This window comes from Coturnix japonica, chromosome 4 (genome assembly GCF_054131305.1).
Source record: "Coturnix japonica strain WE chromosome 4, WE-NBRP24, whole genome shotgun sequence".
NCBI classification, from domain to species: Eukaryota; Metazoa; Chordata; class Aves; order Galliformes; family Phasianidae; genus Coturnix; species Coturnix japonica.
The window spans coordinates 62899626-62926221 of NC_140666.1; the positions used below are offsets into that span (position 1 = coordinate 62899626).

Consider the following 26596-nt stretch of genomic DNA (forward strand, 5'->3'; position numbering starts at 1 on the left):
GGCTTGCTTCCACTATTCTTTAACAAAAAAAACAAACCAAAACAAGCACACCCTTCAGGTGTTTTATATACATCACCATGCAAGCAAGGTCTGCAAGAAGGGACTAGACTCACAAATCAAAACCAAAAACTCGAACAAAAAAAAAAAAAAAAGGGGGGAAACAGAAAATTCTCAGACAGCTAAAAAACTGTTAAAAGCTGTTAAGACTGACTCCATAGCAGATGGTGTGGGCCAGGTGACTAGAGAAGGCAGAGATGAACAGAGAGTTCCTGAGTTCTGAAGGAAGACAGAGGTTAGATCACCACATATGCAGGCATGACATGTCTCTATAAATATTTATTTTCTCTTCGCTTCTTGTTCTTGCATCATCCTTCTTCCCATAAAGCCTGACCTGAATTCAACAATGATCAGCAGCTGCAAACTGAGGTCTAAACTCTTTGCCTTTCTACAATGAGTGGCAAGCAAAAAGAGTGCTTTGTTTTGTTAGGAGTTACAAAGCATCTAGCTATTAAAAAGAAAAAGGCCAGACTGCACAAGAGAAGGGGAAGTTAAATGTGCCTCATACAGATGTGCAGAGCACAATGTCTAAGGCCACCCTTAATTCTAGTGGAAAAACAGGAACTTTCTTCCACAATTTCAGCCTAGCAACGGCCATGTCCTCCTGTGCCAGAGGACTAAACCCACTCACAAAGCCTCGTTTCGGAGCTGCAGGCTCCAACAGCATCTAAAACATTCCTAGCAAGGAGCAATTCAAGACTGAAGTTTCTTCTGCCTATCGCTGGGTGGGCACATTCTTTCACACTGCCTCCTCCGAGGCAGAAAACAGATGCCTGACAATCCAGTTATAGGAGAACATCGTCTATTACTGCCACCAAATCCTCTCCAGTTTCATGCCCTGGACTCAATCCAACATATGCCCAGTTTAAAATATGAGATTCAATTAAATGAGTTTGTAGCCAGGTTTTAGACGGTTTTCTGTGAACTTTGCCCAGCAGGAAAGAAAGATTACAGCTGTAATAGTTTGGGGCTATGTTATTACTTCCCACTGGATTGACTGTCAGGGTCTGAAACAAGAAGTTTGAGTGGCTTCTGTAAACAAAGCTTTTTTTCACTCAAGTACGGCACCAACAGTTCACATCAAAAACACAACAGAAAGGAGACGTACCAGACCGCCAAGTCTTGCGCTGGAATTCCTCTGCTGCCCATATCTACTCAAATAAAGGCAGGCATTTATTCATAGGTTGGTCCTAGACATTTGAGATGGCCTTCCAGTCACAGCCCACTCCAGTGAAGTCGGATTCATCCTCCTGCTGCTCAAACCCATTTACTGAATTTTTACTATTATTACTAGGTTTGAATCTCTCAGCAGAGTCTTCCTTGTACATAATCTGGTACCTCCAGCCCAGCAGACACTTGAGGGGGGAGTTTGGTCTACAAAAAAGATTAAGTTTTGGCACAGTTGCTCCCATGTACTAAAAAAAATAAAATCCCATTAAGTATTTCAATGGTGAACCATCAGCTGGGAGGTCGAGAGGTTTTTACTTTATTCATTTTGCCAGCCAGCTTAGGTTAAATGCAAGGAAAAAAACTACAGTAGGAGACAAACCAGGAAGTAAACTCGAAAGGCAGAAAATATTAAAGCATGTGCATGTAAGAAGTTATCTGGTAATCACAGCATTGTAAATATTTGAAGTACCCTGATTACAGAAGTTGACAACATGCATTCCAGTCATCACAATGCTCTTGGTAGGGAAGAAGGGTACAACACTAGACAGGACAAATTAACATAGGTTTCAATCATCTAGGTTACCCAAACAAGGTAACATCCTCTTTCCCATGAAGTCCAAATTTGCATACAAAGAAAAAAAGTCATTCGCAGCTGTAGGCATTTTTCTATTTCTAATTTTTTATCAGTGCCTGACCACCCTTCTGAGAAGTAAATAGAATCATAGAATCACCAAGGTTGGAAAAGACCTAAAAGATCATCAAATAACTCATTTGAGTTATTTCAGGAACAAGTTAATTCCTTTTCAGTAGGATCTGGCAGTGTGAAACCCAAGTATTTTCTGAGGTGAAAAAGGCCAAGAAATTTCTCAAGAGTTTAGGTTAAAGTCTAGCCTGCATATAGCACAACACATGAAGACAATTGCCTCTGTAAGACCTACCCGGCCAGACAGCTTCATACATTATTTCTCCATTTACACTGGAAGTCAAAAGCTGACAAGAGAACCAAGTAATCTCCTAGCACCTTTCACACCAGTCTGGGTCTGGTTGGAAGACTTTCTCCCCTGGTTACAAAGCCGATGAGTCAGAACTGCAGACACATGCACAGATCGAGGACGCTGTTCTGTCAGAAACAAACCAGTAATAAGATGGTATTTACAGCTCAATAGCAAACATCCAAACTGTCCCTACTTCCAGTTCAGAAGTAAAGGTCTGACGCAGCTGCTAGTATCAGTAACAGCTTTTCACTGTACTACAATACTGCCTTGTACAATGGCATCACCTATGTGGACCCATTTTCTTATGGTGTCTTTCAGGAGAAACCACCCACTCAACAGACTCTCTTATAATGCAATAGATGCACACACATGAATAAATAACCCTTCTCTCCAGTCCATTTATCATACTCAGCACTCCTCGGTAGTGAAGGTCACATCAAACAAACTACTCCTTTGAACTACTTGCATGTAAAGTTCACTCTGAATAGCGTAGCTCTAAATTAGACTGTTCCAATGTGAGCTTGTTGAGAAGTAACTGTCTTCCTTTTTAAGTGAACAGACAAACAAAAAGAAACAAAAACAAAACAGAACACCAAGTCCCCTAGGTTTGTAGAAATAATGTACATTGTTATTCATATGGCAACAAAGCAACAGAAGGCTGAAGGATAACCTTGCAGCAAACAGCACTGAAGAAATGGGAAAGCAGCTCCATCTCCAAGTTTTTCCCCAGCTCTGAGCAGTATTATTTCTAAGCACTGCTGCATACTGCATCAGCAATAAATTCAGCCTGCTCCTTCCTGGCCTCCCACAGCACAGGGTTTCAGAACTAATCCAGTCTGCTCTTTCCTAGATCCTCAGCCTACTGAAACTTCCAGAAGACTCATCCTTCACTGAGAAAGCCTGACAGATCTTGGCAGATGCTCTCCAACATATCCAATTATGCATGTCCAGAAGGTGCAAAAATGTACATCTTTCAACAAGGGCTCCTGCAATAAAATGGTTGCCACATAGTAATCCCATATTCATAGACACTCTTTAGAAAATCACCATTAAGCATTAAAAAAATAAAAATAAAAATAAAAATAAAAATAAAAATAAAAATAAAAATAAAAATAAAAATAAAAATAAAAGAAAAAAGAAAAAGAAGAGAGATGCTTGGAAGGGAAACGCCCTGAAAGGAATGTTATTATCATAATCCATGATACTAGGTTAACACATTCAGGCTGAGGTGATTCATTCTGTAGCTAAAATACAGTTGTGAAAGGATTCTGTGACCTGTTTAGTCAGAGAGAGCTATCTGATCTCACTGAGCCTTCATGTTCACTTCACTGCTGTGCGCACCGGAAGTGCCATTATTGCCACTGAATATTTTCTTCAAACCAAGCCAAAACTTGGCATCTTAAAAGCCTTTTTTGGTTAGGGAGGTAGTTTAAATGCTGACCCCAATTACATTTGGTTTTACCTTTGCACAGTTGTCTTACATTCAGGGAAAATAAATAAATAAATAAAAGGGGCCCTATAAAGTCTTGTTGAATTTTTAATGTGGCTGATAAAGGAGCTTGCTCCTTGGCTTCAGATAAAGCACGGCACAAGCTGAGGTTAGCTTCTAATCTTGCTCAATATATCACAGCATCAGGGTACAGCAGATTCTCAACAAACACTACCATCACATGCCTTTCCTCGTAAATAAATGCCGTAACATCTACATGATAACTTTTCTTCCACAGTCACCCTTAAGAACTTTTCTGTGTTATCCATAAAAACAATCTCCTCTGGTGAAATATTTGTGACTGACAGGTACACGCTTGCTAAGAAGTCTTTTCTTGGCAGGGCCTGAACAAAGGAGGGCATAACTGTCAAAGCAATTTAGGAGAAATGCCCTGCAGCATAGCTAGAAGAACCACTGCTGGAATTTCCACTGAAGCTGAAGGTAAATGCATTTTTGCTACTACCAGCACCTGCAGGTTGTTGAGCTTCTTGGTTGCTCTTCATTTACATCTATTCAAAGCACTTCTTCAGCTCTTTCGCTTTGTCTGGTAGCCAGTAAGATCCTTCCAGGTTGCAGTGTTTACATTCAACCTGACATTTTCTCCAGCCTTTTCTTCACAAGTATCCTCAAGGCATCCTGCTTCCCTCTTCTCAAACCAGTAATTCTCCCTGGAAACCCATCTTCTGACATGAGGTTTTTTTACTAACAAATACGCAGGCCAAAGATTTGTTAGTTGAACTAGCAAGTCTTTTTCCAGTTGTTCTGTAGGTTGCAAAGACAGTAAACGCACTTCTATCATAGCAATGCATGGTCTTATTATATGATGACTGCTCCAGAAGTAATGCTTCTTCTGTGTGTGTTTTTTTTTTTAAACGCCAGCCAGCAACATCAGATGGTGGTGGTATGGCTGTAGGGGTTGAATCTTCCAACAATATTCCATTACATCTTGTTATTGTTGCGATAGACAGCAGCAGAGGGGCAGTCTGACAAACTGGGTCTGACATAGAAATGCATATGAACCAAAGGGGCATCACTGAATTCCTCTGCGTGGAAGAAATGGCACCCATTGACATTCACCAATGCTTGTTGAACACTTATGGAGACCAAACAATGAATGAGAGCTGACCGTGGTCCTAAGAGATGTGTTTCAGCAGTGGTGACAGTAGGTCACCTCCTATGGGGAAGATCTTTTATGAGTCTGGAATGTGGGCTCTTGCTCATTACTGGCAAAAATACATAGCTAATGGTGGTGACTACATTGAAAAACAACGTTTTGTAGCTGAGAATTTGCTCTATCAAATAGTGTTATTGTTCTCTTTGTGTCTGTTGTTTTTTTCCACAGGGAAAAAAAAAAAAAAGGAGAAACTGCTTGTAGAGCTACCTACATATATTATGATCTACACGAGCACTGAGGCAATTCACACATCAAATTACAGTATTTAGATGTGCATTGATTTCTTCAAATACATCTAGTCAACAAAGCAATACATGGAAGCTACATTTTCATTATTAAAAAAAAAAAAGTTCATTATCCAGATTAATTATCCATGAAGGTGATTCCATCTAGAGAAGTTGCTCAGAACTCCTAGGTTAGTATTAGTAATTTTTCTGAAGGAGTCACCGCAGTTCTGACACAGTCAAACTCTTCCAGATGCGTCTTGTTCCACATCACCAATATTCACCAATACTTATCAAAAGTCCAATTTGACCTTTACACGTGCAACATTCAGGTGTTTCCTAAACAGCCTTACAAGAAAATATGCATCTTCACAAATAAATAAAGCATAAGATAGCAACAAAAAGACAACTTCCAAGCTGAAAGACGAAGTCTTTATTACTACAAATTTCAAAGCTTTTAAACTGACTGTCATTAACCTCAGTTTTAATCTTCATGCCACTTTGAAATGATCAGATAAAGCAGGAACTAGCAAAAGATAGGTCCATTTTCTAATTACTAGAAGGAAGTTTCCTGATGATGTCAGAATCCTTGGTAATGACTATGAAATATTCATAGTCTTTCCCATTTTTCTTACAGCTGTCCATACTTTCTGTCCCTGCTTTCAAGTTATAACAAACTCTGGGGCTATACATGCTCAGAAATATCTGAAACTCATCAAGAGCGATCTATGCCAATGTTTTGCCAACAACACTACCATCTACATATGGATGTGTCAATATATGATGCATTGGGAAATTTTATTTATCATTTATCTTGTTGCTAGTAAAAATAACTATTTTTATGGCGGATCCTCATAATCACACAGAGCATTCTTCCTGGAAAATATCTCCTTAGCAGATACAGCCATTCTTTTTTAAGGAAGAAAGATTTCTACTCTTGGATTTTGTCAAAAGGCCTACAAATTGATATACAGCATTTTAATCATCCATCTTAAAGAGCTTACTGAAAGACCATCAGGATCATTTAGGTTGGAAGGGACCTCTAGAGGTCACCATGTTTAACTCCCTGCCCCAGTTCTCTCAGAACCCCAGTTCTCTCAGCCTCTCTTCATATGTGAGATCCTCCAGCCCTTCATCGTTTTTGTGGTCCTTCTTTGAACTCATTCAAATATATCCACATTTCTTTCATACTGAGCAGCCCAGACCAGGACCCAGCATTGCAGACATGGCCTCACCAGTGCCTAAAAGAGGACAAGGACCTCTTGCCTTGACCTCCTGCAGCCCAGAAGACTGTTAGCAAATTCTTTAAGAGTACCTATAGGAACTCCATCTACATCAGTTCCCTCACATTCAGAAACCATAGCAACTGGATCACAACCAAAAAGATATTTGCAGAGAAACCTTCTGACTGGCAGCACTTCTAAGATTAGCAGGTAGGATACTAAACAAAAAATATCCTACCGTGAAGTAGCATCCATGAAAACAAGATACAAAATGAAGTCAACATTGTACGAAAAGTTGCACACAGTTTAGACATCCACTAATGAGTGTTTTCCCTCATCTTGTGATATCACCTGTGTGGTAAACAAAGACTATTTACAAGTGAGACAGGTACCATCTGAGATTCAGAGCTCTAGAGAAGCAGAAGTACCTTGTTAGAAAGTATAAGGACATGCTATTCCCTAACGTACAAGTTCTTTATATGTATAAATTCACTAGTATTTGCATTTCAATTTCACACAGGGATTGCCTGCTTTGACATTTCAAAACAAAACTGTGAGTCAGATAGCCTGGTTCTGCCATAGAATGTCCAGTTCTGGGCTCCCTGGTGCAAGGGAGATGGAGCAGCTGGAGGGAGTCCAACAGAGGAAAGGGGTACTGAGATGATTAAGCAACTGGAGCATTTCTCAACAGAGAAAAGGCTGAGAGACCTGGGACTGCAGCCCAGAGAAAAGGCTTAGGGGGGGGCGGGGGGGGGGGGGGCGGTGAATCTTATGCACATGTGCAAATATCTGAAGGGAAACCATGTAGACAGAGCCAGGCTCTTTCTCAGCAGTGCACAGTAACAAGACAAGAGGCAGCAGGCACACAGTCTCTCACAGTATTCTCCTGGAGAAATTGGCTGCCTGTGGCACGGACAGTTATACCCTTCTTTGGATAAGGAACTGAATAGAGGGTCATGCCCAATGGGCAGTGGATAATGGAGTGAAGTCCAGCTGGACTACAAGTGGTGTCCCCCAGGGGTCGGTACTGGGGCCCATCTTGTTTAATATCCTCATTGATTACCTTGACGATGGGATTGAGTGTACCTTCAGTAAGCCTGCAGTTGACACCAAGTTGGGAGGTAGCATCAATCTGCCTGAGGGATCTGAACCACTGGGCTGAGGTGAACAGGATGAGGTTCAACAAGGTCAAGTAATGGGTCCTGCACTTTGGCCACAATAACCCTGATGCTGGGCTGAACATGAGCCGACAGCATGCCCAGGTAGCCACGAAGGCCAATAGCATCCTGGCCTGCATTAGAAATAGCATGGCCAGGAGGAGCAGAGAGGTGATCATCCCCCTGTACTCAGCTCTGGTGAGGCCTCTCGAGTATTTTGTTCAGTTTGAGGCCCTTCACTACAGGAAAGACACGGAGCCCTGGAATGTGTCAACAAAACTGGTGAAGGGTCTGCAGCACAAGTCTTACGAGGAGCAGCTGAGGGAGATAGGATTGTTTAGCGTGGAGGAGGCTCAGGGGAGACCTCACTGCACTCTACAACTTCCTAAAGGAAGGCTGCGATGAGGAGAGGTTTGGCCTCTTCTCTCAGGCAACAAACAGGACCTGAGCAAATAGCTGCAAGTTGTGCCAGAGGGGGTTTAGATTGGACATAAGAAAGAACTTTTTCTCTCAGAGAGTGGTCAGGCACTGGAATGGCTGCCCAGGGAGCAGCCATTGTTTGTTTGTTTGTTTTTCGAATTTCTGTTCTGTCTTTTCTACCAGAAGTAACCTCTTTGAGTACGCTCATAAGGTCTACTTTCCACTCTACTACTAGCAGTGTACAGACAGCAAGCACTTCTTAAGAAAAGTTTCCCAAGATAAAAACTATAAAGATTATACACTGATAATCTAAATCCACCCACAAAGTATATGAGTAACTAGAACTTTCACCAGGCAGCCTCACCAGCTCTCCGCTTGTAGATAAAGTCAAGCTCCCTCGTGGCTCATGCCTAACTTCCTGTCCCACTGCACACAAACACCTCTAAAATGCTACAACGTTCACCTGGTCCACAGTAACTCATTAGACAAAGCACTCCTAAAAGGAGCTCTGTGCTTTCCATTCATCAACAAGCTAGGACACCTTGAGCAATTCTTTGCTGCTCTGAAAACACTGCCCTCACCCACTGTGCTCTGCATTTCTTCCTCCACATCCCCCAGCTGAATGTCCAAAACCACCTTGCTATGCCCTTGCGTTCCCTTTCTCCAGCCACCAGCACGCTGCTTCTCCACCCCAGTGCACTTTCTTCCATGCAACAGAACTGCAGGTGATGGGCTGATAACAGGACTAGATGATCTTAGTGGTCTCTTCCAACCTTAATGATTCTATGACTCAAAAACGACACACGTCTCCTATGTACATCTACTACCTGTGTGATTTTAATACTGAAGACTTACTCTGTTAGATCAGAAACTGAGTTAAACAAAGCAGACTATCTTTTACTTAAGGCAATCCATAAGCATTTGTTAAAGAAAAAATATTTTTAAGTGAGCAGCACACAGGCAAAAAGCCTTTATATATGAGAATGGTATCTACAAGATTTTTTCAGTGATAAAAAGCACCGAAGTATATTCACATATGGGAAACATTGTAGACTCAAATTTCTGAAGACAAAGCAATAAAACAGCAAACCATTACTGAAGAAGAACAGCTACATACATACAAGTTCCTTTTCACTTGCTAAAAGACAGCACTGCAAAGTAGGAGTACACTTCACTCACTGTGAAAATAAAAGACAATGCCATCCTGTCCAAAGCCAGTTAAGATCAGGTACAGCAAAGCAGTTTAAAACAGATAGAAGTCATCTACTTAAAAGGAGAGCCAAAACTGTAAGTCACAGGATGACCACTTGATTCACAGTTTACTCAAGTTAATGAAAAGATTCCAGCTCCTGCAGTTTTCAGCAGGTTATGAAACAGGTCCCACAAGGGGAAACATTCCAAGTCACAAACAGCAACACGATATTTTGATACCTAATTGCCACCATTGCCTATTATGAAATCCTTATTGGAAAATAGAGAATAAATACAAAAACCTTGCTTTCTTACTTTAAAATGGCATGAAAGAAACACTAAAAAAAAAAGGTTTTGAAGAGAACTAGATTGTTCCCAGCTGTTATCATAAAGTACTACAGCTGTTGGTGTCATTGTAGCTAATGACCAGTTGCACTTTTTCAAAGAACATAACACAGTACGACCATTGTAATCTACATCAAACTGAAACCTGGCAAACATTGTGAAAGAAGACTAAAAAAATTATTTAAATTGCTGCACTTGATGTTTTAATTGTGTTTGTTTGGTATTTTGTTTGTTTTCAGGGGAACGGGAAGGGATTCTTCTTGGAACAGCCTTCCATTCAAACTGTCCATTATTTTAAACTCCTTGAAATGAACGATGGTAAGTGAAATGTATTAAATGATCAAATCTGTTCTATGCAGTAACAAAAGCAGGAATCAGCCAAGAAGTTCCAAATTTGCTGTTGAAAAGAACTGCGCTGAGTAGAACAGTATCTCAAGTCTGAAGTAGGTGATGAAACAAGTTTTCTCTGAGGCCATCAAGAGGGCAGGTTTCGCCACCTAGAAGCTTGTCTTTGTTTTCTTAACTGTACCACTATACGTGAACCAAACCACGTTTTCCATGAAGATGTTAAAGCACATGCAAAGGAAGCTGAAAGCAGAAAAGAAAGAAACCCAGATGCAGAAAGAATTTTCAGAGATGTCTGTCTCAACTGGAGCATTATTCTTTGACAGATAGAAAAAAAAACAGGACAAACTATGCGAGCCTACCGTTCCCTGCAGAACCCCAAAAGACAGTATTTCATGCAATTTTATGTCATTTGTAGAGAAAATACATCACTGGGCTTCTCTCCAGCCATGTGCCTTCCCCTTCGATATCACCCACAGAGGACTGTAAACCAGAAAGACCTCACAAGCTCTTGTGCTGCTTTGTCCTTGGTTAGTAATAAAAAATGAACATTTATTTTACCAGGTTTCCCACTTTAAGAAATGATTCCAGAACAATTCCAAACACTTCAGAAAGAATGCCACACAATCAGACATGCTGTATACCCATTTTCATAGGAACTGATCTGGGACCTGATATCAAGTAACATAAAGCCACAATACAGAATGATAAAAAGCCCACGAACAAGAAAAGCAAAAAGAAGATGACAGGCTGAGCCTCCTTTTCTCCCCTTGAGCCATTTATCTAGACCATTAACGATTTCTTTTCAAATGATGGGTACTCCAAAACATGAACAATTACGGAACTCGGCTTTTATCTGGCCACACAATTACTTGGCTGTCACTATCAGCAAGGGGAAAAAAATTGCATAACCCACCTTCACAAAGACAGTCACAAATGCTTAAAGCAAAAGTTAAACCTTAGTTACGCTAAATTAGGCCAAAAAACTGTAGTTGGGATTCTATTAATTAAGTCTATTGAACAATGCCCAGAGTGAGTGTTAAACACTGTCTGCAACATCACATCTGCGTAACCTATTATTAACACGTGTTATTTTCACCATTCTAATCACAAGGTCAAAGCACACTTCCTTTCTTGTGGCAACGCTGTTCAGGCCTGATATTTTTGTGTAATTGGCAAATATCAGAGAAAACATTATAGCACAATTTGCTCTGCTGGATGTTAGCTATTCTGATCGTGTTGAGACCTTTACCACCACAGTCGGGTAACCTTACTTTAGGTTTTTAACTTGATCGTCTAGTCAATTTTGTGATCTTTCCCTCCAGTCCATCAGTTCTATGCTGGGCAACTCAAGGAAAGCACACTGACTGACATCAACACGCTGCAACAAAATTCCTAAGGCACACATATGTACAAGATGGCATGGAGGAAAAGGAATGTGGTGGAAAATAGTAACATTTTCATACCAATACCTGTTTCAACCAGTACAAGTTTTATCCTAATGGGATTAAAAATAATAATAATAAATAAAATTCTCAATTTGGAAAACCACAAAATGCAGACTTGAATTATTTTATTCATTCATATCTGCATATCTGTAAGATAGGAAAATAGCTATTACTACTGCTAAGATTCAGCGCAGTCATATTTTCAGCAGCATTTTTACCTCTTTCTCTGGCACATATTTTGCATAATCTCTATGCGGTTCTATACCTCCCATGCTTAGATTTTAAAGTGGAGGCTTTAAAGTTCACTCGCCCATGGTGAACTTCAGTTCTTTTCAGGCAAGCGTTACTACCTTCATTAAATATTACCTTCCTGTGCTAATTAACTGCTGAGCCTGGTTGCTCAGACAGCAAAGCATGAGTGCTTATACTCCCTCTTTTCCTAAATTAACCAAAACTACCATCATCTATGCTAGCTCTCAGAGCTCTTTGCAAGCTACATGAGTTAAAACTAACAGTCATGCTGTGAGCTTTCAGTGTTACTGCTAGGCAACCTGCAAGCAGCAGCTGAACTGCAAAATATAGACATCCTTCTGTGACAAGTTGGGGAGGGCTTGAGCAGCACACTGACAGTGGAGCTACCGGCTGAAAAGAAAGCCACAGAGTCAGCAGCTGGCTGCAGAATTACAACACAAGTCAGAGGAAGAGTCATAATATACTTCCCCTGTTCTCACATGCTTCCTCGGGCACCTACAGATGCACAGTCAAAGGAAACAAGTTCTGTTTGGTGACCTCTCACACTAAGTACGTGCAACCCAATGACTGCTAACAGGCAGCAGTTGGCTTTTCAACATACTTAGTTAGAAAGGTTGGGAGAAATGCAGGAAAGGAACATCAACAAGAGGAGAAAGAGCTTACTGGATCTTAAAAGGAACAAAGTCTTAAAAAAGACCTAAAACTAAAAGGAAGACGCAGTAGAAATTCAGTAGAAATTCTAAGTAGAAAGAAGTTTAAATGTTAGCCATCAAATGGAGTTTTCAAAAGCTTCATGAAATGCACTGTAAAAAGGAAAGAACGCCACCTATGCCTTAAGCACATGCAATGTGGACAACACACTCACAAACACCCTAAATTAACCTCTGAAGCCTTTCCACCCCACTCTTTCTCCTTTCCAGTTCCAAGTACAAATGTTATCAGCCAGAAATTGTGTTGGTGTTGCAATTAAATCTTAAATAAGATGGTCATGTCCTCCTCATAACACCGGTGTTGCCATATCAATGTTAACATACCTAACTATGATTATAAAAATACATAGTTTATAATGCATGTAAATGGCCATCAGAGAGGTACAGCTCTGGAGGTGTCATTTCAACAGTATCAGCTTTCTGGTGGGGGAGCAAATGAGGTAGGAATGAATAGTTTGGATTTTTATAAGCAACAAATTTTACCATCATACTATTTATTGTCCCTGCTTCTCCACATCTGGTCTTCTATTTCTTCCTCCATCCAGCAGTTAAACAAGAAGAACATACCTGGGCTACTCCAGCACTAACACACTGCAACCTCCAAGCTGAGTGGCAGAGCCCCCACTGAGACACGGCCTTACACAAACAAGGCCGCACACACACTGAAGTGATCTTTAGAATTGGGGTGATGCATCTCACCGTTATTGACTCAGAAGCCATAGAAAGATATTTCCTGGGGGAAAGTCGAGGTAAATGACCGGTTATCAGAACAGGAAATGATTTAAGCATTCAGCTGAAGAAATGATACACGACAGCAACTCGCATTTGACTCCTGAAACCACATATAAAAGGATGTAAGTAGGCACCTTTTCATGAAGGTGATTTGAAGTGGCTGTTACTTCAGAAACTTGTGGCTTCTTTTATGGCACATTCTTGAGAAAATAAAAAGAGTAAAACTGTATCTTTGTATCTTAAAACAGTCTTAAGGAAGTACTTCTCTCCATATTCTTTCAAGATGTAAAAAAGGAACCATCCCCCACAACATGGTGCACATCAACATCACTAGGAAGCCTTAAATCACGGAACTACCTAAAACGTAAAATATACTTGACTGTACAACTTCATACTTCTTATTTAATCTCCTTGCCATGATCTACACAGAAAAGCAAGAATAACCTCATAGCATCTATCATCTCTAAGTGAGATGCATGTAATGGATGTAGATACTGTTAAATCTGGGAGCAAACAGCAAAGACGAAACAACTGCTCCGTACAACATTCCCCTATGGAAAATTACCTCCACTGGTTCATATTTTCCACTGAAGTTAAATGCTGATAACACCCGGCATGAACTCTGCTTTCAAGTTTCTCACTACCATCAGCGGTATTCAAAAGCACTAGTTCTCTCACCAGGCCCAGCCAAAAAGAGCACGTAGCAGCAGAAAGCTTTAGCCAGTGTGGAATTAAAAAGCAGAAAAGGATTTTAAACACACAAATAAGGCAGGTTTGTCTCCCATCTCACCTCACATCAGTCCACAGCATGAGAAAAATCTCCCACCAATGCAGTATCAACTGCCTAAGAAAGGCATCCTTCAGTGCATGCATGGTTTTTCTCTACGGCCGTGCAGTAAAAGGCTTGTTTAACTAAAGGTCTTATTTACAAAACTATCCTAATGAGTAAGAGGTAAACTTAGCTCACAAATCAAAATAAATCACCAGCTTAATTACACAAGCAGAGCTGTCAAGCACTGTACTTTGCTTTTGTTTAAATTTCTCCTTACTACATTCCCAATCCTTTAAAACAAGTGCTGTCCATTAGTCACTCGGGCACAAGTTTACAAAGCGCAAGAAACACAAGACTGCAATACCTAGGCAACATCCAACTGACAGAAGCCATTGGTACTAGAAGTATTAACTGAGTTTTGTCCATGAGATACAAGAACACAGCAGCTAGACACAAGAAAACAAGCCAGCATCAATTTCTCTTCTAAGTTATCCTAACCTGAGCGTTAAGCAAGCGCATTCACTTGTATTCTGTTTTCAGTTTCCCCTCCTATGGCTTCATGAAGATACCAGGGGATCTTCAAGTACAAAGCCAGCAAAGCCATTCTTTCAGTGAAGAAAAATAGGAAGGAGCAGAAACTCTTCCACCGCAGCCATGCTATGAGGGCTGCTCTAAAAGTAACGCCTTCCACTTTATTATATTGGCCTACCATATCAGGAGGCAGATGTTGGTGGCACAGCAGCAGACATTGAACCTTCCCACTGGTATTTCATTGCAGTTTATTGCTGCGTGATAGACGGTAGCAGAGGGGCAGTCTGACAAAATGGCACCTGACACAGAAGCACGTATGAAGCGAAGGTGTGTCACTGAACTCCTCCATGTGGAGAAAAAGGCATTCATTGACATTTGCTGAACGCTGATGGAGACCAAACAGTGGATATGAGAACAGTGAGGCAGCGGATGGTGCGTTTCAGCAGTGGTGACAGTAACACTAAAGACGAGCCACATTCCGGATGGCCACAAACAGCTGTGACAACCACAAAATGCAGAATGCCTCAAATCAGCTTGTGCATATGAATTTGCTAATGGTGGTGACTACATTGAAAAATAGAGCTTTGTAGCTGAGAACATGCTCTACCAAACATCGGTATTGTGCTTTTTGCATCTGTTGTAGTTTCCATGGAAATTAATAGAAAGCATTACTTTGAGAGCAACCTAAGTACCTTTCTGACAGAGCTTCAGGCAGATTCTCCATCTGATAGCATCCCTTAAACCCAGATGCAGCCTCCCTCGGAGCATGAGTGCATCCTTAAGTATTACAAGGTTAAATTTAATTAATTAAAACAAAAATAGAAACAGCTACAAAGCAAATCCTTCCTCTCCCTCATGAGGATCTGAGGGATTTTGAACTTCCAGCATCCTCACTAGAGAGGCACAAAACCATTCCATCTACCATCATTAGACAGCTGTAATATCCAAGTAGGATCGTCCCTTGCCATAGATTTCCTAATTCTTAAATTTAAACCAAAATGCATTCCATATTTACCAATGCTACTGACATTGAGGTCATGGTGCATAATTAACACAGAAGGACAAGCCAGTGCTTGCATGATACATCCAAGCTGGAAAACATTACATTTTACTCACAGAAAGACAGAGGTAGGCTTCTGTAGTACACCTGCTCTGGCTCACTGAAGGTCAGCCTGATGCACGAGCTGTAGCAGGGTACATACGAGTCTCCCTGGACTAATGGAAACTTTAAACTTCACGGCTAACGCTCATTATTGACAGCAATAAACACCAGTTTTACCTTTCATGAATCTGAAGTTAACACTGATGGCTAACATTGATTGGGAACTGACATTCATATTATATTACAAACAACTGACAGCCTGAGCGTTAGACAGTTGGTAATTCAGAGACAGAAGAGATCGGTGGCTACTTTTTTGAGTGTCATTAATTGCTGGTGTAACTGCATACACCTAAGCACACTGTGCACAACATGAGATTGCCAACACCAAGGATCAAAAGTCATGGCGGCAGATCATCTGGAGAGCTGAGATTCCACTAAAACTCCACTTTCTTTCAAACAAGACAATCAACCAATGTTCAAAAAGTACCCAACTATCTGACCTGCATGCCAGAATCAAAACAACCACAGAACCCAGCTAACAGCAACCAAGAAACGTTGCTTTCATTTCTTTGTATGACTACTACAGCTCACTTTTGAAGTTTTTATTTAGGATTACTCTGCTTTAGAGCAGTATTTCTAGAAGGCGGTAATGCAACACTGAATGTTTTGAGGAGGTCAAGTAACCTGATACGCAGCTTCTCCCTCCAGGCTGGTGGGTTCAAATCCTGCTAATGTCAGTAGTGACCACAAGCTGTTGACATCAGACAGCTGTTCGGTGACCCATGAGGAATGAGCTAGTACTCCCAGTCCAGCTTTTCCTGGACAGGTATTCCCACCTTCACAAGAGCAACCAAGCCCATGCGCTGACTGGTGAGTCTCGGGACTTAAAAGCAGTATGGGTAAGGAGGAGCTTTCTCAGTCCTGAAAGAAAACACGAACGTGTGAACAGCTCTGTCTGGGTGAAGGCTGCATCATACATCTAACAAGGAAGAAAGGAATGTCAATCTGTAAATGTGTTGAGTCAGCATTTGCTGCAACATTATGCCATCCTGAGCCTTGATCCTGCCAACCTTTGAATGCACAGGTTACCTTACTCGCTGCTCAAAGCATAGCTCCTCTACAAGATCAAACAAAAAAATAATCCAATGATTAAAGATGGTTTGCCTAATTTGCATCAAAACATGAATACAAAAGTATATCAAAGAAGTACTACTGCAACTGCACGCTGTGGATTCCTTTCCTTTAACTCCAAAGAACCCAATTTTGTCAGCTTTACCAAGAGTTCACCATTTGCTTCTGGAAATGTAACATTAGACAGACTTCAATTTCTTCTTTACATCACCCACTGCACAAATGTTGAGCATAATTTTATACCAACTGCACCACGGAGGTAGGAGAAGACCAGCACTTTTTTAGCATTATGGGCTCCAGAGCCATCCTTCCCTTCTCCCAAAAGCATTTTATTTAAATCAGTTGGAGCGCAGTTCAGGAGATTCAATAAGTAATGCAAAATGAGCATGGGATGAAGTTCTCACTTACAGAAATAACCCACTTCTCTGTCTAAGTGACACCCTTAAGTGCAAGAGAAGAGCCCACAACAGCCCACCTCAGAGGCAGCACGCAGCCATAAGCAACCCGCATATTGCTGCCGGCACTGCCACCTCCCCAAACCCATCCATCACTTCACAACAACCATCGCTTCCAAGATCCAGATCTCAACTGACATCTTTGGTCACGTACCAGCAAACAGAAAGGTTCTACACAAAGCAAAGAAGCAACGAACCACACCACCACCACACATCCACCGGCAGAGAGAAGTCTAATATAGAGCCTACATCCATATGCTGCAAACATTTCCTTCCCAAACACGGCTTCATGTGATATTTAAATTTAAAACATAAATAAATAAATAAGAGAAAAAAAGAAGGAAAAAAGCCAAGCTGTTTTCCCAATTCTCTTAACACTGTCAGAGTATCTGGTTTGCCCTGCAGGACATCAGGGCTTTCCAGCTATACATATGGGTGCTAATAAGGTGTTGCTGCCTTTTCTTTTTTTTCCCCCTTTTCTATGAATTTAAGTTAGCCTGGCAAGCCTTCTTTGGCTTCTTATCATAGCAAGACACAAATCACACCCCACAGAAAAATGAGGCTAATTTTTCCCTATGTATCTCCATTATCGCTACCAATTGTCTACTTCCTGGATTTCCTTACAGTCCATAGGAAGGCAGAGTGAATGATCTATGCAAAGAATAATCTTACAAAGGACAAGTTTATCGGTACTCTACTCCCTTTCAGTCGCTATTTTAAGGCCTTAAAGGGATTTTCCTATGTAACAGAACAAGTAACCATGTAACTATTGTTGGGACATTGGATGGCACTTGGAGTTGAGATGAAGAGACCCCTGAGCAGCAGGTGCATTTTGCTCAGTACTACCTCCATTCAACAAAATTGATTTCTAATTGCATTATAAAATTATATCTAACTACACGTACTAAGTTTGCTAAGAAAATGGTTCCTTAAGGCACAACAAACTTATTGGCGCATGTAAACAAATGGAAACCTGCCACTGAAGCTACCAAGCATTTTGTCATTAGAGATGGTAATTCCAACCCTATAGTTATTATATGAGCGCCTGCTTGAGTCCGAGGGAGTCCTGTCACATGTGAGATCAGGACATTTGGTCACATGTCAGGGTTTTAAAAGGAGAAGAAAGAAAAGCAGCCATCCCATGACGGCAGCAAAGGCTTCCCAACAGGACAGCCATCCATTGGACCTCGCGATGATAAGTGTATGGGCTCAACATCACTGTTCCAGGCTTCTTAAAGCCTGCTGATGGTGTGACAGCACTGACCGCGTCCTTAGGCTGCAAACACTCCAGTCAGGAGAAGACAAATCCCCAACCCACTTCCAAACAATATGGTACTGAGCCTGGAGCTGCATTTCTTACAACATCTGAAGAGCTGCAACTTCATCCGGGGGAAAAAGGACGTCAAAAATAAATAAATAAATAAATAGATAAAGAAGGAGGAGGAAGGAACGGTGGGAAGGCGTGAGGAGACGCCAATGTGTAAACACAAACGCGAAATAACAACAGTAATTTGCTTTCCTACACGGTCCGTACGTTAATCGTTGGGTTCCTGCCCCCACTCACGCCAATACACTCCCCGGGCTCCGCAAGGATCCGCGCCGCCCCCGGCTCCGGGCTGGAACCCGCCGGGTGGATGCAGCGCATCCCACCGCTCCAGCCGAGGCGGCGGCACGGCAGGGAAACCCCACCGAGCGTAGCGCACCCCGAGCAACGCACATGGACCGCGCGAAGCGGGCGCTACCCCGCTAAATACGACCTTGGTCCTCAGTGCGGTGCTGTTAATCCGAACGGGCTGTGTTTATAACGCTGCGGCTCACGGCGCACGCACACCTCGGGCTGAGCGCAACCATGGAGCCGCCGCGTGGGGGTGCGGAGCCCCCCGCACATCTGCGTGCACACACATACATACACACACACACACACACATACACACATACACGGCCGCGGTGCGCCCACTTTCACACCCCAGCAGGCCGAGCCCCGCGTCCAAGGCGGCGGCGGCGGCGAATGAAGCCGCCTCGGCCGCTTCGCCTGGCGGCGCGGCTCACGGCACGGCCCTGCCGCCCCCAGCCCCCGGCTGCCGGCATCCCCAGTGCCGCGGGGGCGGGCGGCCGTGCGGAGGAAGGGGATGGGGAGCCTCAGCCGCAGCGGGGCCGCGGGCAGGGAGAAAAGGGGGGGCGCGGAGCCCCGGGGGGCGAGGGGGGGAGGTGGACGTCCGGGGGAGCGGCTGGAGGGGGAGGGGGCCGGGAGGCAGCCGGGGCTCCCCGTCGTTCCGAGGCGAGCCCCACGCAGCGCCTTCGAGGCGGAGAGGGGAGGCGGGGAGCGGGGCGGGGGAAGGAGGGGGGGAAATGCTGCAATGGAGCGCCGGGCAGGAGGCGAGGGGAGAACACAGCCCTCGGCCGAGCCGCCCTCCGGCCGGTACCTGCCCCGCCGCCTTCCCACGGCGAGCCGCCCGCAGCGCAGCGCAGCGCGGCACCCACCTTTCACCACCCTGTCCGTCGTCGACAACTTGGGCTCGCTGCCCTTGTGCTCCGACATGTCCGGCGGCGCGGCGCTCCCTCGCGCACAGCGGGCACGGGCTGAGGCGGCCGCCGCTGCGGGCAGCGCTCCGGCTGCTGCGCCGGGGCCGGAGTTGCCGCGTCCCGCCGCTGCGGCCGGGCTGGGCTGGGCTCTGCGCGCGGTGCCTTCCTCCTTCGTCTTCCTCCACCCCCGTCCTCCTCCTCCTCCTCCTCCGCCTCCTCTTCCTCCTCCAGTTAATTATTTCTCGCTTCCAGTCGCGCCTCCCCGCTCGCCGGAGCTCGCTCGCTTCCCTCCTCCCGCACAAAACGGCGGCGACGAACAACTGTCAGGCGGCGGCGGCGGCGAAGCAGCCCCCGATCGGCACCGGGAGCCGTAACCAACGGCTGCGCTCTCACGGCCCCGCGCCCGCTTCCTTCCTCCGCAGCGCAGCGCAGCGCAGCGCCGGCTCCTCCCGCCGCCGCCGACCGCCGCTCTGGGCCGGGATCCGTCTTTCCCCCCACCCACCCCCCCCACGAGGGTCTCTCCCCGCACACGCAGCGGCCCCGGCCCCGCGGCGCCGCACACGCTCCGCGGCGCAGCCCCCCCCGCTCCCCGCCCCGCGCCGCCCTCCCCGGCTCCCGCTGCTTCGCTCCGCCATTGGGCGCCGCGCGGTGCCACTCACTGTCAGGTAGCGCCTCCCGCCCGCCCACCGCCGCCGCGCCGGGGCCGCCCAGGTGCGCCCAGAGCCGCGGCGCGGGTCCGGCCTGCAGCGCCACGCCGCGGGGAGCGGCCCCGCTCGGCCCGACGGGCGGTGAGGGGCCCGGGGCGGTCACTCGTGGAGCCGCGCTCCTGCTGCCGGGGCTCGGCCTTGTTGCCCGCCCGCCATCTCACCGGCAGCGCCCCGCTCTGTGCTGCTGCTGGGCGGCAGCGCATTAGTAAGCATACGTGTTGTTTGGGGCTCGTTCGTACGCGAAGTGGCTCAGGAGGAGCTTCCCCGAGCGATTTTGTGACCGATTTCCAGAGTAAGGCTGAGTGTTCCGGTTTAGTTTAATTAAAGAGGAAGAGAGAGCACACCTGTTCTGGAAGGAGGATGTTTAGAGAGCACTGTTGAATAACTTGTGTGTAGGTGAGCCAAGAACCGAGAGACACCTCGCCTGGCTCCCCATTCCCCTCGGGGTGATGCACAATCTGCTTGTCGAGCAGATGCTGCTGCTCCAGAAAGCCACAAAGAAAATAATGGAGCAGTTATGACACATTCTTCCTGCATTCATTTGCCTGGCACTTTTAGAGGACATTTTATGGGCTCTCCTTGTAGTATTTTCACTGAACGTGAGAAGACACTGTACATGCCAGGCATTCAGTACAGCAGTATGCATTCAGCTCATAGAGTGGCTTGGGTTGGAAGGGACCTCAATGCTCACCAAGTCCCAACTCCCTGCCACAGGCAGGGCTGCTGGCCACTAGATAGGAGCCTGGTTAAGATCTAACCTGGCCTTAAAAACAGGGCATCTGCAGCCTCTCTGGGCAGCCTGTTCCAGCACCTCACCACCCTTTCAGTAATGAACTTGCCCAATACCAATCCCATACCAAGTTCCTTGCAGTGTGGTCATCCTTCAGTCCCATGAAGGCAAACTAAGCTGGGAACAAAGCTCCTCTCAGCTTCCTCCTGAAATGGTACCACAAGAATCAGAGAACAGACAGTGATCAAACAAGATAATTGGTGCAAACCCAAGTAAGTCCCAGAGCTGATGACTGCAACATATGAGGCTCTGCAGATGCAAAGCACATTCCTGAAGCACCAAAAGCACAGAATTACCTGGACAGGAATGGCCTCCACCAGCCTTCCTGAGGCTGGGAAGCGCTGCTTAGCAGCACAAAGCACCCAGGCATGGAAGGAGAAGCAGCACATCAGGAATGCAGCACAACCAGTACATTTGGGCGTTACATACACCTTGTGGGACATGGCTTTGTGAGATGCAGAGGACCAGTTGGGATCCGTTCTTCTGTGACTGCAGGCTGTTCAGATGAGTCACTTTGATTCTTCTTAATAGGCTGCAAGAGCAGAGACACCTCACAGCAGCTCACACTTGCTTCCCTATTAGTCACAGGACAAGGCTTCAGCTCTGATTTTTTTCCAGTGAAGAAGTGCGGCTGTTGGTGCTGACCTAAGAGTACAGTCAGTGTCACAACTGCAGCATGTTTTAAGAATCCTGAAAGCTCCCCAGCTTCTTAGCAGTTTTTCTTTCCTTCTAACTTTTATCATATGCCATCTATGCCCATCAAGGTTCTCCAGTTTTGTCTGTTGCATTGTTAGCTGGTTGATCCCCTAGTAGGACAGAAGCCCCACAAAACAAATGGGAAGCTCCCATCTTCTGAAGAGCAGTTACTTCTGATCGCAGGTTCTGGAGGCAAGGCCTGTGAGAACTGGGGTTGTGGGAGAAATGGGGAAGAGTCAAGAGTTGTTGTTTCAAGTCTGAAATAAGAGTCCTCTCTGTCTCTTTGCCTCAGACAGGCACTCGTTTTCCATTTTAGCTGAGACATGACAATTCTTCTGAGTACATAGCAGCTCCATAAAGCAGCAGCACCTATCTGAAGTGGAAGGAGGAATTAACAGCCTTACTGGCACAGGCTAACAGACACAAACATCATCATAGGTCCCATGCAAAATGTAGGTGGCCTGGACTTTCATTTAGGCAGCAAGATGAAGATGAATCTCTAGACATGTAATTAAACATTTGCATACTGACTCAATTAGTTCAGATTCCATTTAAAAGCACTGATTGTAAGACCTAGCATTCCAATTTTTAATCATTATTATTAGAAGAAAAACTGCTCTAACTGCAGGAAGTCAGTCCTTCATGCCTTAGTTTTAGTCCCTGGAAGTTCTAGCTTTGAATACAATAAATGTAAGTTTGACAGTTTCATTCACTTGGAATAAAAATGCTTTTGAGTGTTACAATTACTGTATGGAAAATAGGTGCAGCAAGGTTAGTCTGGATATTAATGCTGTTTTAACTAATTATTTTCCTGAATTTTCTTTTAAGAGAGATCTGTAGTTGGTTCAGTTTGCTTCTCTTTAGTGTAAAAGCGATAGGATTCTTAATAGATGCGCATCCAACTCATAGGCATAGTGCCAACAACAAGACACAGAGCCATCTACAAGATTAAAGCTGTTACATAACTAGGTGCCATCGACAGTGTATTCTCAGGAGGTGCTCGCAACCCTAGGGTGAAGTTCACAATGCTGACTATAAGCATTTAAAATTTCTAGAAGATCTACATTTATTTACATCTGACAAAAGCAAATTTGACAGCAAGTGCTGTATGCTAGCCTGGGAAAGCCAGTATAGTTTATTGGTGCCATTTGATTTCATCATATCCAAGAGAGAAAACTCATACCAGCGCAGAAAACCTAGATAGCAACTTGGATCACTCATGGAAGGGTCAAGGGGCATCATCCAATGGCTTTCTTGACAAGTAGTTTCTCACAGTTGTGCTACCTCAATACACAAGAGGGAGCTAGATAAAGGGCCTGTAGCAGGTAATGACTGCTTGTCTCATCTGCCTTTGCTTGTAAAGAGATGGAAAGCACAGATAACAAGACATAGCCACTCAATGCATCACCTCATGCATTCTTTCATCTCCCCTGTGTGGTCCTCACACACCAATTGCAGCACTTAACTTACTGCATGGCCAGCCTCTGGAATTCTGAGTGTTTCTGAGGGCACATCTGTTAGGCATTTGGCTCAGCTCTTTGTATTGGTTCTGGGTTAGGTCATGAAGCTATTAGCAGAATTTATACATGCTTTTAATGATACTGTGTCCAGTTCAGAAAACACAGCAATACAGTCAATTTTACAGAGTCATGGAATGGATGATACCAAAATGAATTATGTTGGAATAAAGCGATACTGGAGAGAGAAGGCAGGTTAGCTCCAAATTCCAAGATGATGAATCTACACAGAAAACAGTAACAAATGGTGCTATGAGCAATTACAGGGAGCCTAACTGATATTTAAGAAGAGACAACAGATAGAAACAATATTATTATTTATTTTTAAGTAAAATATAATAACCTTAAACTCTGGAAGTATAACCCCTGCAAGGACTAGCCTGCTTCCCATAGATGTCAGGATAAAAGAAGCACAACTGTTCACACCCAGACTGAAATGACAATATCTGCATTCAGAGCAAACCTCTGATGCAAAGTTAATCCACAGGTCACACCTGCCATCCCAAACCCTGTGGAGATTTGAGACAAATGATACAAAGGTCTTCCACCTACCCCATTCCCAATGCTACAGATACACTAGGTTTTTTACACTGTGGTTTCAGATTTCTTAAGAGGAAAATCAGCTCACCACTTCCAACAACCAGCAAAGCTCAAATACTATCTCTATCCAGAAAGGTGCTGCTCCTTCAGCTGCTAAGCCTTAAAGGAAGGTGAGGAAGGTGTATACAGGCTCCTCCCTCCTGGTCATTCAGGTTCATTGCTTGCAGCTGAACTCCCTGGGCTAGCCATGCCTTCTCACCTGGTGCTCAACCATTGGTTCAGGCTGTGACCCAGCAGTTTTGCTGCAATACTGTGTTAAGCGCTAAAGTGAAGACCCGGATTAAGTTTGGGCCAAGTGCTGAAGCCAGCATGAGTCAAGACACCAGAGACACAAAGATAAATACACACTAAACTGAGCAGCATGGTCAGAAAACCACAGAGCCAGAAGTTTGAAAGTCAGCAGGTCTCTATCAGGAGGTAAGTCAGGGCTGGAACAAGGTGAGGTCTAGGAGCTGAACACAAAGAGGGCAGGAACAGGGCTCAAGACTAAACAAACAAGAATGAAAAGCAGGAGAGATAGAAGTAAAGCCGTAGCCAAATGGCACTGCAGGCTGCCAAGAGCAACTGGTGGAGTTGCCTGACACATCTGCTGTTAGAGGAAATCAGCCAAGCCTGAGCTCCTGCACAGCTGGGCCGCAGTCCCAGTCGCCCTATTGCATCCAGCTGCAGGCCAGTAGCCCAAGCAGAGCCCAACAGTGTGGACAAATGGGCACCAGTTTAAAACTAGACCCACAGGAGTAGCTTGTCCCTATAAATATAATGGTGCAAACAGCAGATTTAATTCAGCTTATGTATCCAGTAGAGCACCACGCTGAAGTGCCTAAATGTGTTTAAAATTATAGCTTTAATTAAATGCTGCAAGTCGGTGCATTGGAAAGACCTTAGTGCAGAAGCAGTAGCTGGATTTGACGGCAGGCAGCAGAGCCAAGGCTCCCGAAAGTGGAAAGGCATCCCCTCATCTCCCCCTGCTGGCCCGCAGCTCCCTGAGCCGGCTGCTGGGAGCACCCAGCGCTGCCTCGCCGCTCGGAGAGGCTGCAGGAGGGGGCTGTGGGGAGCAGCCTCCAGCGTCCAGCCGCTCTCAGATGCAAGCAACGGCATAAAAGCACAGCCCTGCTATCGAGAATTAGTCATTTGCTCCCGGGGAGTTCATCCTACAGGCTCTGGTTCTTAATTAGACGCTGCTCTTAATGGAGAATACAGAGTACGGAATTTCACATTGGGCCTTAAGATGTTATCTCCCAGAATATTAAAGTCTCTCAGAAAAAATACAAATTAAGAAAGGAAAGGAATAGAACCTCACTCTTTTAAATAATGTTCTCACAGCAGCAAATATCGTTGCACACTGATGCCTGTTTAGAGACAAAGGAGATGTTTGAAGGAAGTGGGAACAACAAAATAACAAAATATGTGTTCATTTTGTGTTACAGGCACCTCCTATATGGTTTATTGAACTCTGGCACAGTATTAAAAATGACATGCAGTTGGAGTAGCTGAAGAGATCCTACAGCAAAATAGGGTACTCTGTGGTTAATACCCAGGATGCTTTTCTCCCTCCTTTTTCAGGAGCAATGCTGTTGTCAGAAACAGAAGGACAAAGAGGAGTGTTTGTAGTTGTTTTTGCAGGAGTGGAGCCTTACTTGTTTTCATAAAGATGCTGTGATTTATTATTTATTTCTGCTGCCTTTATGGACAGAAAGTAGTATGGATTAAATCCCTGCTACCGTAATGTGCGTGGAACACATCCCGGAGTAAATGATTTATTCAAGTGTCATATGTGCCAGCCAAAGGCTCACTGGTAACAAACAGACCACAGCTGGTGCTGGGGTGAGATAACTAATCCAAATAATTTCATATTCAAGAAACAAACTCTGAACAATTTTAATTTAATTGCTGAAAACTCTTAGAATACAAACTGTCTTCTGATGTATTATTTAAAGTAGCGTGGTGATTATGAAAAGGAACAATGGGCCACAACGTGTTTTCAGTACCGACATCCTGTGCTATGCCTTCTCCTAGGAACTTGGCAATGAAGGAAAAAAAAGAAAAGGACAGAACAACCTGATCTTAGAAAGTGAGTTTATAAATTCCCAAGTATTTACAAAGCCAAATACAAACCTGCAGATTGCCATACAGTTTAAGGAGGTCTAATGAATACAGTTGTTGTCTTAAATTAAGTGTAACTAACTTATTCAGGTTGGTTTTGTTGGTAGCATTGTAACATATAAAAATCTTCAATTACTTTTCATTCAGAAATGCCATAATCTGTTCTCTGAGAATCTAGATTCCCACTTCCCCCTTGAAGTTTGCTATAATACTTGCTATAAGATAATTGCTATAAGACGCAAAGTTGCTTTATAAAGTAATGAGTTACACTTGCACTCACTTAAAATCCATTTTATATTCCTAAGGTGATGAAGAGCAGCTCTAATGTAAGGCAGAATTAGGTTTCTAATTGACTACCAACAGTCCCAACCAACACTGCAAATTTAGGGCTGCAGCCTTAACCAAATGCTGCCAAGAGACTCCCTCCCTGTACCAGCACCCTGCCATCCCACAGGGCTTTCCTGCAGGGCAGTGTGCAGGGTCAGATGTTAATATCCTTAAACAGCAACAGAAAAACCAACAAGCAACACTCCCCTTCCTCCGTATGCACCCACGTCATTTAAAAACATCAACCTCAGCATGTCACAGAACATCCTTTCAATCATATTTTAATCAAACTGCTTTTCAGCTTCTCAGGCTTTATGTAAGAACCACATGAGCTGCTTTAATCTTTCCTCCTCCTCCCTCCTTAAAAAAAAAGTTTCAGTGTTCTGTGCTTACTCAAAGAATGGCATTCA

At 44.1% G+C, this 26596-nt stretch overlaps 1 protein-coding gene across 7 annotated transcripts in view; it reads right to left on the reverse strand.

The window, feature by feature from the left end:
* The window catches only part of PPP3CA (protein phosphatase 3 catalytic subunit alpha), a 180898-nt gene extending 160889 nt beyond the window's left edge, over positions 1 to 20009 (reverse strand). For 5 of the 7 annotated variants that reach the window (XM_085545279.1, XM_032444064.2, XM_032444063.2 and 2 more), the window contains exon 1: positions 19405 to 20009. In XM_085545279.1, the coding sequence (XP_085401405.1) occupies positions 19405 to 19462 (58 nt within the window). In that variant the 5' untranslated portion in view covers positions 19463 to 20009. Of the gene's footprint in view, positions 1 to 18680; positions 18758 to 19404 lie in introns of those variants that run through there. The other 2 variants (XM_032444066.2, XM_032444062.2) reach the window with 1 other exon arrangement.
* Between the last annotated feature and the right edge of the window lie 6587 nt (positions 20010 to 26596).